This window comes from Littorina saxatilis, linkage group LG14 (genome assembly GCF_037325665.1).
Source record: "Littorina saxatilis isolate snail1 linkage group LG14, US_GU_Lsax_2.0, whole genome shotgun sequence".
Classification (NCBI taxonomy): domain Eukaryota; kingdom Metazoa; phylum Mollusca; class Gastropoda; order Littorinimorpha; family Littorinidae; genus Littorina; species Littorina saxatilis.
The window spans coordinates 25,814,041-25,828,569 of NC_090258.1; the positions used below are offsets into that span (position 1 = coordinate 25,814,041).

The window sequence follows — 14,529 nt, forward strand, 5'->3', positions numbered from 1 at the left end:
CCGAAAGACTAGCACTTGAACCCACCACCTAGGTTAGGAAAGGGGGGAGAAAATTGTTCCGCCCTGACCCAGGGTCGAACTCGCAACCTCTCGCTTCCTGGAGCGCAAGTGCGCGGTTACCACTCGGCCACCCAGTCCTCGCTACTAAAAATCAGTGACCGCTACTAAAAACTACTAAACAAACAGTAACAACATCAACCATAACAGTCACGTAGCTCAATCTGAACTGAGGCTACTTTCAATTTAAAAGGCTCTATAAAATATAAACGAGTGCCGTACTGAAAAACAAAAATCAGCTATACTGGATCTTCGCGTATAATTTACAAACCTCGTTTCTCAATTTTTGAGGTTTTGGAACTACGGCCGGGGGTCAGTTCTCACTGTTGTACTTTTAGCTTGCATGCAAAAAAAACAACCAACTCGTATATATAATTTGGATTTTAAAAAGATGCGACATTCTGGCTTGGTTTTGGACTTTTTATTGTGTTGTATAAATAAGCTTTTTCAGTTAAGCTTTAAACAGTTTTTCAGCTTTCATTGTGTGGAGTGGTGCAGAGCGGAAAAAACTGAGAGCTTCTTGAATTCTGTATATATACTGTACTAGATGAATACCCGCTTCGCCGGGTACGGCTGCGCCGGGGAAGACGAAGTCGAGCCGCCGAATACCCGGCAGTGCCGCCGGCGCACCGCACCGGAGGAGATAGGTGTCCTGGTAGCGGGTGACGTAGCTGATAGGGACGCAGTTAATTCTAAACCTCCCTAATATGTGATCTCGCGCAAACGAATGTCGCGCTACGGGCCCTACCTCCATCTCTTCCACCACCAAGACTAACAGGGGACAAGGGAGTAGGGGAGGGAGGGGTAGGGTGGGACAAAAAACTCCTTTTTTGGAATATCTCATTCAATACTAAAGCCGGACAAAAACACAAAACTGGTGTCATTAGAAACTTTATTGAATTTGCCACAAAACAAAGAAAACAAAAAATAGATTTATTTAACCGACTCAGGAGAATTCGCAGTTAAAAACGCAAACAAATGTGGGGCAGGGTGGAACATGACGGGGCAGGGTGGGACATTGCTTGGGGCAGGGTGGAACATGACGGGGCAGGGTGGGACATATGAATTTGTGTGTGAAATTAAGAACCTTGTACCAGCTAAAACAACGCCCTCGTGAGTCTTCATTCAGTGAAGATTTCCGATGATTGGTGATACGATCCCTGCAGAGTCCACCGCCTGGCCTCACTGAACAAACGCTTCTTTGAAGCTCTGGCTTTCTTGGGCACAGCTCGAGGTTTCTTGGCCACCTTTTTCTTCTTCGCTTCCATTTCTGCTTGTTCTGGTGTGTCCGTCAACACTCGGCTTCTGCCAAGCGCTTGACCGGTACGCTTCCTCTGCTGAGTAGCCTCTGGGTATTGCCTGATAACTTCAAGTCAGGTGAGCAGATCAGAACAGAGTCAGGGGAACGAGATGCGCTTGGCCCAGGTGGACACTGAGTCAGCAGCGCTTGGATCAGGTGGACCGTCAACAGCAGCGTTTTGGGCGGCTTGTGTTGAAGTTTCAATGGGAGTGGTTGATTGTTGACAGGGTGTGTCGCTGATGTAGCTTTGGTAGAAGTCGGTTTCTGAAAAGACTTCGGTATCCAATGGGCAGATGCCCGTGGACTTGAAACCACTGGTGACTGATGTTCTCAGTGAATTGTGAAGGCACGGTTATATATGTAGGCCTACCAAGGATTCCCGCTGCGACGTCGTGGATCGTCTGACATTTTCCAGGGCTGTTGTACATCCATGAGGTGATCGCTGCGTTGTACTGCCTCTTCAGCGTGCCAAAGACGGTCTTGGAGCCTGTGACTACAGTGGGGAGCAGGGGCGGATCTGGGTTTTGAAAGGGGGGGTGCAAAGTTCTTTTTTTTTTTGTGTGTATCTTATCAGCGAAGGCGCGAAGCGCCGAACCGATGGCGCGAAGCGCCGAGCATGCTAGGGGGGTCCGGGGGCATGCCCCCCCGGAATTTTTTTTTAAAAAGGAAGCAAAATTTTGCAATCTGGTGCAACCTGAGCGTGTAAAGTGCTATTTTCAGGTGATACATTTTTCTTCTTTTTTTGTTTTGTTTTTGTTTTTTGTCCCGCTGGGGGGGGGGTGCAATTGCACCCATTGCACCCCCCCCCCCAGATCCGCCCCTGGGCAGGGAGACTCAACAGCACAATGCCGTTGTCTCTGTAGTAGTCAACTGCTTCCACTGAGATGTGGGATACATGATTGTCTAGAATGACAAGGACTTTGTTCTCCACCGTGCATCGAAGATGTTTCTGAATATGGTGGAGGCACTTCACGAAGATCTCCTGCGCCATCCACCCGCTTGGGTTACAAAAGCCTTGGGTGCCTGGTGGTGCACCGAAGAGCATATGATTCTTGAAGTTCTTTCTTGGCGGGAACACGAGGCAGGGTGGCAGGCAGTTCCCGACTGATGGGCCGTTGATGATGCCCAGCATCGTAACTCAGTGTCTCTCCACGCTCATGCGAGACCAGTTGTGCGACCTGCTTGACACCAGCCTCGGCAACCACCTTCTGCCAGCGGCCTCTGGGAGGTGGTTAGTGCCGTCAAGTTTTATCTACATTGTAGATTCTTTCAGGCGTTCGGGTGTGTTCTTGGTACAGCCGCCTCAATTTCTCAAAGAAGGTACGTTGAATGCACTGCTTTGTGGAGTTGCTGGACATTCTCAGTAGATCTTTCTGTCCGGTCGGTTTTTCTTTTGTATGTTTTCACCATCTGAAAGTGGAAAGAAAATAAAAGGAAACATTTACTTATTTGTTTACTTATTTATCTATTGATTTATTTATGTATTTCAATTTCACATCCTTTGCAAATAGTGATTTTAGACGAACAAGAACAATACCGAAAAAGAACTTGAAAAGAAAAACAATAACCATACAAGTTTCAACTGGAAAAAATATTGATAAAATAGTGATATGCATGTGAAACAAACAATAGATTATTCATTGTTTATAGACTGGGAGAAATTTACGGAGAGGGGCAGTGCGGCAGTGAAACACCCCAGGGCCGGGTAGGGTGGGACACCCAAGGGGCAGGGTGGAACACTGAAGGGGCAGGCTTGGACTGTTCCACCCTGCCCCGTCCCACCCTGCCCCTCAGTGGATCAGTGCAATTAAATCTAAAATTGTCAAGAAAACACAGAGTATTGAAAGTAGCATCCGGCAGCATAATATGCCTGAATCGATAATTTCTCTCTGCAGGTGTCAAGTTTCATTCTTGTCAAGTCAAAACAAAAGATAGAAAGCTTGTGCCTATTAGAGAGCTAAAAATTTACTTACGGTTGGAATCTGGATAATATTTTCTGCCTCATCAAAACCAAACACGACTGTCTGCAGGACTTTGGCGCCAGACACTGGTCTGGGAAACCACAGCGGCTTGGTGGGAAAACAAAAGTCCCCGCCGGGATAAAGCATCGCATCATCACTAAAATTAGCCTGTTCCACCCGGCCTGCCCCATGTACCACCCTACCCCTCCCTCCCCTACAAGTTTCGTACACCTGGCATGGGAAGTTACCATTGCTCGTGTTAGGGTGGAGTAATTTATTTGTTATTTATTCGTCAAGGGAGTAACATTTTTGTACGAAATGTTTATTCGGAACCGGCTCACCTGTCGTGGGGAGTAATTTTCTCGTGTTATGGGGGAGTAAGTTTTTTTTGTAAAGGGAGTAACATTTTCGTACGAAATTTTAACTCCGGAGTAGTAAAAATCTCGTGGGAGTAGTTTTCTCGTGTTACACCGGGCATCCCGGCAAAAAATAAGTTACAATCTTCTTCTTCTTCTTATTATTATTATTGGTTTTTTGTGTGTTTTTTTGTGTGTGTGCCGCGTCAATAGTTTAGGCGGAGAGAATCAAGACATAAAATCGAGGAGATATAAGCCTAAGTTAACAAAAAAACAAACCCAGTGTCTTTAATTTTTACTTTAAAAAAAACCCTCCATTAGCTAACTTTTTTTTCCAAGTTAAAGGGACATAACTACGTAGTGGACTGTTGACGAACAGAGTTAATTTCAGACACTGGTTTTTTTTTTAACTGTACCCATTATACTGCAGGGAAAGATTCGTGCTGTTTGATCAGCACCCACCCCCTCCCCCGCTGCCGCTTCGAACGTCTTTGCTGCAGGCCACTTCCGGGTCATGTGTGGAGCGCAAGCAAAGGCAAACAAAGATAGATAAAGATAAAAGCTATCGATATAATTGAAGAAATAAATGCCTTTATGTCATCTAAAACACTATGTAGTTTCATATTTTTGTTTCTGTTCTGTCAGAGATACAGATCTCTGGTTTTGTTGAGTTGCAACTCAACCGGAAGTTGGCTGCGAACCAGCTCCGTCCGCTGGTTGTTGCGGCATGCGCATGGAGTCGGTAGATTACACGCTGTTCTCTCGCATCATATTCAACCGTCTTGTGTGTATTTTCTGCGGAAGTATAGCTCACAAGTAATTCTAGTTTACTAAACAATCATGGCAGACTCAAGTCTTGACGATTTCTTCGCCAAAAAGGACAAAAGTAAGAAGAAATCGAAGTCCAAAATGACACCAGTTGATGCGTTGGCGAATCCCGAGGAAGGTCCAAAAAAAGTGAAGAAAAAGAAGGACAAGGAGATGCCGGGAGGTATGGGTTTAGGCACAGCAGAAGAAACAGCAGCAAAGAAACAGGCGGTAGGACATTTTTTTCTTTTATACCTTTGATATTTAAAAGTGTTATAGTCATTGCTCAGTGGCATTTGGTTTCGTCGTTCCATCTACGCAGTTCAGTGTCGGCGATTCATGGCATATGTCGAGTAAACTGTCAAAAGTATGCCTTGATGTTTCAGAAGTGATTGTCAGGGAAGACTGACTTTGCATTCTAAACTGATACAGTATACTTGATACATAGCCTACTTGTGTATGCTTGTCACATTCTTGTTTTGATGACTGTGTTTGTTTTCTTGTTTTAGGAAGACGAAGATTGGACTGATTATGAAGAAAAGAAGGAAGTGGATTACACAGGACTTCGCATACATACATTACAAATGAAGTATGTGTACTTTTAATTTTACAGTAAAACCTCCCACTTACGACATTGTAAGTGTCTTGCTGATTGTGGGCAATAACGGAAAGACAAGACAAGAAAGACAAAGATCAGTCGTAAAATTGAGGGGTCTGTTTTGGAAATGATCAAATGTGCTGGCCCAGGTGTTTGACTTTTAGTTTTACAAGGGAGGCAACTGATTGGCATTTCATTTACTTTGCTGCTTGTGTTTATGATTGTAACTTGATCTTTGAGCATTAATTAACAGTTTCCGGTTTATCTGTTTTACTTGTTTGTGGGTGTCGCCATGTTTACACCACCGCTCAATGATTGACCGACATACTTTCAATCCAGGTTTCAGTTCCTGACCTATTGAGGTCTAACGAATGACGTATCACAACGTGCGCGGTCGTCCTTGGCGGTCAAAAAAGCCGCGGGCGCCGCCGCTATCATTGCGCAGACGACACTTCTAGACGGCCAATATTTTTTGTGCGCATCACGTGCTCCACATAAATCTGCCGGAAACGAAGCAATTGGGAAACCTGGATTGTCCTTTGAATCTTGAAACAGCATCACTGTTATGTATGAGTATTAACCATCGTATACTTGCCTTAAAAACACCATGTAACTTGTAAGAACACTGATCTTTTGTCAAGTGAATGATTGGTCATTCCTGTGTTCTGTAAATTGTAATTTTTATTTATTTTTATTTTTTTCTCGTCTTTACACCTGTTCCTTGTCCCGTTGTGCTCTCACACCGCCCCGTCCCTGCACTCACTGCTCCAACCACCTCTGAATTTCGTTCCGCTGCCAGACTTGTCGATTTTACAGACGCTCCAGGGGGGGATGTCGGGTCGCTGCGGCGGGCTACCCTCGGAAGATGACACTGCACTTCTGCTGAGTCACTTCGACGGTGTTCAGTAGTGGGTCTGTCCCGAGCTAATGGACACAGCCCACTACCTACTATGCCCCCTACTAACGACATTGACTTTTAAGTCGCGGAGCCAGACTGAGTGAGCGTCCCCTCCAGAGAGCAGACCGCCATCACGTCCCTCCGTCGACCCCCCCAGAACGTCACACGTTGAAGACTGACAGCAGAACTACTATTCAGGGAAGGATCGAACAGGAACACTGAGACCAAGGTCACCATGAGAGCTCCGGGCATGAAGGGCCACAAGAGCAAGGACAATTTATATTTTGGATGATTAATGAGATGAGGATGATAATGATGATGCTTTGGATTTCCAATTTGGTTTTTGAGACTACGTGACAGGGCAGCACTCTACGCTTACTGTCATAATATATCCTGGTAACAACCAGGCCCAAGAACTGCCGCACCTGCGGTGTTGGTCAGGTATACAGTATCTGAGCACCCTCAAAGTCGCATTCGTTAAGTGAATGACACTCGGCTGTGTGATCCCAGCCTTCCCATAGGAACCATAGCACTTCCACTCTGGGTAGGAGCCGACCGTAGCCCGAAAAACCCACATGACCCTGATGGGATTCGAACCCACGACCTCCCGGCCCGCAGCCCGATGCGCTACGGGGGCCGGTGTAAATTGTAATTTAATACAGTGTCATTTTCTGCTGCTGATTGTTGTACCAAAATTCCTTTGCTTCATGTTTTACTTAGTATGGACAAACTTATAGTTGTAGACGATAAGAGTTAAGACCAGCCTTGATTCTTTTCTTTTTCCCTAACAGTAATAGGCATAAACTACCCCCCACGGGTTAGGGGGAAGAATTTACCCGATGCTCCCCAGCATGTCGTAAGAGGCGACTAACGGATTCTGTTTCTCTTTTTACCCTTGTTAAGTGTTTCTTGTATAGAATATAGTCAATTTTTGTAAAGATTTTAGTCGAGCAGTATGTAAGAAATGTTAAGTCCTTTGTACTGGAAATTTGCATTCTCCCAGTAAGGTAATACATTGTACTACGTTGCAAGCCCCTGGAGCAAATTTTTGATTAGTGCTTTTGTGAACAAGAAACAATTGACAAGTGGCTCTATCCCATCTCCCCCCCCTTTCCACGTCGCGATATAACCTTCGTGGTTGAAAACGACGTTAAACACCAAATAAAGAAAGAAAGAAAGAAAGATAGGCATAAACTACTACACTTGTATTATTTTCAGCCTGAGTGGGCTTTTACTTTTATTTGTATGCCTGGTTTTCCCCTGCCATTTAGGCAGCCATACACCGACTTGGGAGGGAATTTGATTGAGTGTGTGTGTCTGATTGCAGGGAGGATGAGGACAAAGACACAGCTGAGTCTGACGGAGAGGGAGAGGGGGAGGAGGGAGAGGAGGGGCGGGAATCGGTCTCTGGACCGTGGAACAGTTCTGGTCATACCCCAGCTCCAGGTATACAGTCTTTGTTTTGTTTCAAGTCACGATGAGATAAACGAGGGGATTTCTGCATGTTATGTTCCTGTATTACTTGTGGACGAATGGCATGTTATAATTATGTCTGTCTGTTTTGTCCTAATGTGAGTATATGTCTTGTATACTTGCCATTTACATCGAAAGTGTGTCGTAATAATGAACTGGTAATGTGTATATCAAATTGTAGGTTTCCTTGAGTGGTAAATGTTGAAGGATGAATGATGATACATTGTAGATGGATGCATGTTTTTGATGAAAAGCCCCACAAGGATGTGCTTGGCAAACAAACAAAAACAACAAAAAAACAAAGGGGATTTCCCTCTATTGTACAGGAGAAAAAGACTGGTTAAAAGAAGAATTCTGAAAATAACTTTGCTAGATTTGTGTGTGTTGTGAAAGTGTGAATACTTTTGGAAAGTATGAGGCACACTTTTTCACATGTTCGCCCAATCTGCGTTCTGAGGGACGCAATCACATCGGCAATGCTGATTGGTTGCTTCCATTTGCGTACTTTCGAACAAAAAGAGAATTATATTGAACAGAAAGTACAGATCGCAGCTAACCCTGACTTTCTTGGCAGTCGTTTGCATGATTTATTGGCGCAAATCGCCGCCGTGTGCAGATAGAAGCCGTTCTCTAGTGATTGGCGTGTGTCTTACCTCAGTCTAACTATCGAAAAACCAGGGAAAGCAACTCATTTACAACCGCTAAGTTGACAGCATTATTTTATGAACATTGTCTATTTGACCCTGTCACAGACCTGTTTACCATTCCGTTTTGGCTGGAGTTACTACATATTCATGTTACAAATTCCGCAGTTCTGGTCAGCTGGTCAGCAATGTCATGTCACATGTTCGGATACTATGATATAATTACACCACCGAACAGATCAAAATACCAGAAGTATGGATGCACTCACACTGACACAGGAGATTTGAGACTCAGATTCATACACACTGTCAACAGCGATAGATTCAGATTGTAGTGACGGCTACACACTGTCAACAGCGATAGATTCAGATTGTAGTGAGGGCTTGAAAATGTATGCCAGTTTCTCCCTTAAATAGCCCACTTTCCATGGCCTTGTGTTGCATAGATTTGCATTCATGATTTATGAACGAGTTTAGTGATTTTTTTTAAACTAATTTGTTTTCTTTGGCTCACGTAAGTGTAGCCTATGCGATCATAACTTTGTCTGTCTGTGCGTGCGTATGTGCGTGCGTATGTGCGTGCGTGTGTATGTCTGTGGTAGAAACTCTAACATTTGAAGACGTCACATTACATTGACGTCACATTATGACGTAAGAGGGTTAGACGTCACGCGAAGGAAGTACTGAAAGTCTCGGTCATTATTATTTTGAGCGGGCCGAGACTAGTTGGCAGTCGTGTCCCTGTAAGTAGGCTACATGCAGACAGACAGATCTAGATCTAGTGTCTCGCTTTCTTGCACAGTTTCACCTATGCTCTTTCTGTGTGTGTGTGTGTGTGTGTGTATGTGTGACGGAGTGATTGAGTTTGTGTTACTGTTTGTCGATTTCTTACGTGAGCCTTGATGGCTTCGCCTCTTGTTTTTTAATTGGAGGGTTAAAAAACGTTCTGGAGTCTGGAGGAAGAATTAGAGTTGGTTGGGTAATTGGAAACATTGAAAATGTTGTGTTGGCGTTATTGTACAGCTGCTGCTCCTGCTGCTGCCCCTGGTGCAGTCCCTGAGGCCCCTCCGCCAGAGCCTGAGGAGAAGAAAGAAAACACGGCCCCCAAGAAGTATGTTCCCCCGGGACAGCGTAACGCTGCCGCGAATGCATCCGCTGGTGGCAATCCAATCGCTCGCCGTGCCAACAAGAAAGCTCCCAACATTCAGAGTGAAGAAGACTTCCCAACGCTTGGGGGAGGGCCCCAACCTTCTTCAGGATCGGCATGGTGAGGCTTTTTAGGTGGCTTGTTTTTAGAAATGTGGATCTTATAAACAAGGGGAAGTAATTGCTATAAATGCCTACCGTGTGTGCAATAGTGTAAGTGGGAGTTGTGCAGAACTAGTCTCATGGCGCCAGAGAAAATAACAAGCACTGACATAAACAAGCGACATTCATCCTCATTTCATGGTTTTGGTAAAGAAAAGAAAATGACAGGTGGGGACGGGGTAGACAGGCATGGTTTTGTTTGGGGCGGGGCTCAGTCGGAAGCAGCGTTGGCTGGAAACCAGTTTGTTGCTATCAGCGTCGGTTTGGATGAGGGATTCATTTCCTAGAGTCAAGTTTGTGCAGACTCTCCTCGGTGTCCAAACATCCCTGTGTGCACGCATGCACACGATAAAGATCCCAAGTTCACAGTGAAAGTCTCAGGGCCTGGAAACATGAATACACACGATAAAGATCCCAAGTTCACAGTGAAAGTCTCAGGGCCTGGAAACATGAATACAGGCATGCATGCACACGATAAAGATCCCAAGTTCACAGTGAAAGTCTCAGGGCCTGGAAACATGAATACAGGCATGCATGCACACGATAAAGATCCCAAGTTGACAGTGAAAGTCTCAGGGCCTGGAAACATGAATACAAGTGCATGCATGCACACGATAAAGATCCCAAGTTCACAGTGAAAGTCTCAGGGCCTGGAAACATGAATACAAGTGCATGCATGCACACGATAAAGATCCCAAGTTCACAGTGAAAGTCTCAGGGCCTGGAAACATGAATACAAGTGCATGCATGCACACGATAAAGATCCCAAGTTCACAGTGAAAGTCTCAGGGCCTGGAAACATGAATACAAGTGCATGCATGCACACGATAAAGATCCCAAGTTCACAGTGAAAGTCTCAGGGCCTGGAAACATGAATACAAGTGCATGCATGCACACGATAAAGATCCCAAGTTCACAGTGAAAGTCTCAGGGCCTGGAAACATGAATACAAGTGCATGCATGCACACGATAAAGATCCCAAGTTCACAGTGAAAGTCTCAGGGCCTGGAAACATGAATACAAGTGCATGCATGCACACGATAAAGATCCCAAGTTCACAGTGAACGTCTCAGGGCCTGGAAACATGAATACAGGCATGCACACGATAAAGATCCCAAGTTCACAGTGAAAGTCTCAGGGCCTGGAAACATGAATACAAGTGCATGCACACGATAAAGATCCCAAGTTCACAGTGAACGTCTCAGGGCCTGGAAACATGAATACAGGCATGCATGCACACGATAAAGATCCCAAGTTCACAGTGAACGTCTCAGGGCCTGGAAACATGAATACAAGTGCATGCATGCACACGATAAAGATCCCAAGTTCACAGTGAACGTCTCAGGGCCTGGAAACATGAATACAGGCATGCACACGATAAAGATCCCAAGTTGACAGTGAAAGTCTCAGGGCCTGGAAACATGAATACAGGCATGCACACGATAAAGATCCCAAGTTCACAGTGAACGTCTCAGGGCCTGGAAACATGAATACAAGTGCATGCATGCACACGATAAAGATCCCAAGTTCACAGTGAACGTCTCAGGGCCTGGAAACATGAATACAGGCATGCACACGATAAAGATCCCAAGTTCACAGTGAAAGTCTCAGGGCCTGGAAACATGAATACAAGTGCATGCAGGAAAAAGAGACAAAAATTGGGTAACGTAGTACTGTATGGAATCCCTGCACAGAAGTTTATTCAGGACCTTTCTTCTTTCAAATACAGTGGAACCCTTCTTAGACCTTCACAACTTTTTGACAAAATTAGGTTTTTATAAAAGGGGGATTCTTTAAATAAGGTCATATATATATATAGCTGTTTTGAACAGATATTCTGAGAAAACAGGGTCTTGAAATGGAAGAAGTCTTAAATACGGGGGTCTAATATTGGAGGGGTTTCACTGTATGCTGGCTTGGGTGATGTGAACTGTGATGTGAGGACTATGGGTGATGTGAACTGTGACTGCGGAAGGACAATGAGTGCTGTGAACTGTGACTTGGAGGACTATGGGTGATGTTTAGTAGGTGTGAGCGATGGTAGAGTAGAGGACGTGTGATTGGCGGGGGGGGGGGGGGGGGGGGTAAGAGTGGAATGTTGACGTCTGTTTACTTTGTATGATGGGGGGGGGGGGGGGGGGGGGTTATGTTGTAATGTAATGTATGATGATGTACTATGTGTTGATTGCGCATGTATGGGGGTTATGATGTAATGTATATGTATGATGATGTATTCTGTGTCGATTGTGAATGTATGGTGGGGTGGGGGGGTATGATGTAATTTAATGTACGATGATATATTTGGTGTTTGATAGTGTATGATTGTTTGTTAGTTGTAGATTATAGTACGATGTTTGATGTTGTAATGTTTGTGCGTGTGTTATAATGCAATATGTTATGATGTAATGTGTGATGATGTATTCGGTGTTTGATAGTGGATGTATGCTTGTTAGTTGTAGATTTAGTACGATGTTTGAGGCTGTAATGTTTGTGCGGGTGTCATATGTAGCCGTACGAGGGTTCCAGTGTGTGAGTTGTGCATGGCCGGGCGCTAGAGTGCTGCATGAATAAGTGCATGTGGAGTTGTATGGCTGGGTGAATTGTGGGTTGCGTACGTCCGAGGGGCACATGTAGCCTGTGTGTCTGAAGTAGTGGGTATGTGTGCGTAAGGGTGTGTTGATATTGAACTTCAGTTGTTGCTTTGTAAATGTCTATGTATCAGTGTATTATGTCTTGCCACACACATGCCAAATTTCCTTGTATTGATGAGGACAATAAAATTTCTTGTATTCTTGTATTCTTGTACTGAAGCGTGGCTCTGTGGTCTGTGTTTTCAGGGGAGCCAAGCGGTACGAGGACAGTGGGGCAGGTGACATAGAATCAAACCCTGGACAGAGGAGAGGCGGCAACCTGTCTCTGGAAAACAAGTTTGCTGCGCTACAAGACTGATGGAAGTAGGAGCTCTTCCCTCTGACTGTGGACCCAATGGGCATGAACTCTTGAAACGTCTCTTCTCCCACTTCCCTCTCTTCTTTTTTCTGTTTTCCTTTTTTTTCAGGTTTTTTTTTTAATAATGAACTGGGGCTTAGGGCATTGTGGTAGGATTTGGGGTGATGGGGATTTTTTTTTTTTGGGGGGGGGGGGTGATAATGAGATTGCATTGTGAAGAGATTCATTGGGATGATGATTTCTTCTTTTTAGTTGGGGGGGCGGGGGGGGATAGTAGGGACATCCAGATTCAACCTTCGTCAGACGAACATTCGTCGGTGGTGGGGATTTCCTCTCTATTTTTAACTTTGTGCCTCAATGCGCATGCGCTTGGTTTTTGGCGCTCACCACTGCTTGCCGAAGATCGGGATCTGCGTGGTGAAAAAGGCATGTTTGACGAACCTCAATCAGCAATCTTCGTGAGTACTTTTAGTCCTTTTCATAATGTTAAAAATATGTTTTATGTGCGCAGTGTTAAAGTTTAATATCTTTACGACGCTTCTGTGGACTGTGCATCTGTAAACTGTTCATTTTGGAGGCGTAGTGCATGAACACGGATACCCACACAAAACTCAGAACTTGAGTCGACGGGCGACATATCCTGCCAATTATCTCCCTTGATCTCTCTTGCACAAGACACTTGTTTCCACTAGACCTATTTGTTTTAGAGTTGGGAGATTTTACAGGAATGTATCTAAAAATCGAAAAAAAATTCAGTGTTGCTTGTGTACCCAGCATATTCAGATGTCTGGAATATTCCGATAAAAAAGACTCGTCATATATAACACAACTCGTCATCACTGTTTCGAAAAACAGACGAACGCACGAAGAACTTCGCGTAGATCTGGACCGAAATTAGAAAGTGGTGACCGTGACGGGATGTGACGTCACCACTTCAACAAACTCGCGAACATCGGAACTCACGAACTTTTGACGAAGGCAAATCTGGATGTCTCTAATGATATTGCATTGTGGGGAGATTCATTGGGATGATGATTTCTTTTTTTTTGGGGGGGGGGGGGGGGGGGGTATAAGATTGCTTTTTGGGGAATTATCAGAAGTTCGGGGCGATCATGGTTTTTTCCCCCTATCTTTTGTGTAATCCTATTATAGGTGCTTGATGTAGGGCGGTGTTGGTTGACGCGCAAACAGACTGTGTTAGATAACACTAGTTGTTTAGTGTTTGCGTTAAGGATTTCGGGCCAGGTACAGGCATTAATTCAAACAAATCCCTAATGCCAAGATTGGAGAGAATTGTGGAAGTGACTTTCATTTCCATGTCTATGCTGCATACATGTACTGATTTTGTCTGCGTAAAGTGTATAGTATTGATATTTATGACAGGAGAGAGGACTTGTAGTTTTGTGTTGTTACGCTAGGTTTACTCATTCTCTTGTGTTAGCCGGACACGTGAAGTTTTTGTTACTGCGACTGATTAGACTTGTGTAACTTGATCGTCGGCGTTCTGTACATGATTTAAGGCACGGTTCTGCTCGTGGAAACAGTTGGGCTGACTATGTCAGATCTGACCCGGCTTTTATGTGGGATAGGGCCATCCCTCCGCTTGGACTCGTACACAAAATCAACATCCTCAATGCCTCCTGTGCCGAGTGACAAGAAAGAAATCGGTTCATCTTGAAAATGTGGAACTTTGCACAGAAAGCACTGAGCCTGTTGATTTGTTTTGTATGTGTCTGAGTGTAGGGATAGTCTTATCTCATTCCAAAACACCTGGCTAGATCTGAGATTGCAAAGGACAGGAAGAACTGTTGCTTTAACCAGAGTCTTGTTTTGTTTTAACGCAATATTTGTTGCCTTTCTGGCCAACCAGTCAAACCAATATGTTCAGGGATGTTTTCTCTCGCCTGTGATGGTTGGATGAACCTCATTGTTAAAAGCCATATATTCATTGGGCAAAGTCTACTTCACGAAGCTCGCTGCACAAAGCTTTGGCACTGAATTTCCGGTAAACTGAATTAGCGAAATCTTTGCACAGTCAACTTCAGGCCTCAATTTAAGACAGCCTTAATACCGGGTACTTGATTTTTTTGATTTTTTTGGGCCAAGCACATCTTTGCAGTGTGTTCAGTCACATATGCTAGCTATTTTCAGTCCAATTCTGACACTGTTTTGCAGATC

At 44.5% G+C, this 14,529-nt stretch overlaps 1 protein-coding gene across 1 annotated transcript; it reads left to right on the plus strand.

Annotated features, from left to right (window-relative positions):
* The first annotated feature begins 4,392 nt into the window (after positions 1-4,392).
* Positions 4,393-12,517, plus strand: LOC138947435 (protein CDV3 homolog). Its single transcript, XM_070318909.1, has 5 exons — positions 4,393-4,712; positions 4,991-5,070; positions 7,305-7,423; positions 9,118-9,361; positions 12,240-12,517. The coding sequence occupies exons 1-5, from the start codon at positions 4,515-4,517 to the stop codon at positions 12,349-12,351; spliced, it is 753 nt and encodes a 250-aa protein (XP_070175010.1). The 5' UTR covers positions 4,393-4,514; the 3' UTR covers positions 12,352-12,517.
* The last annotated feature ends 2,012 nt before the right edge of the window (positions 12,518-14,529 follow it).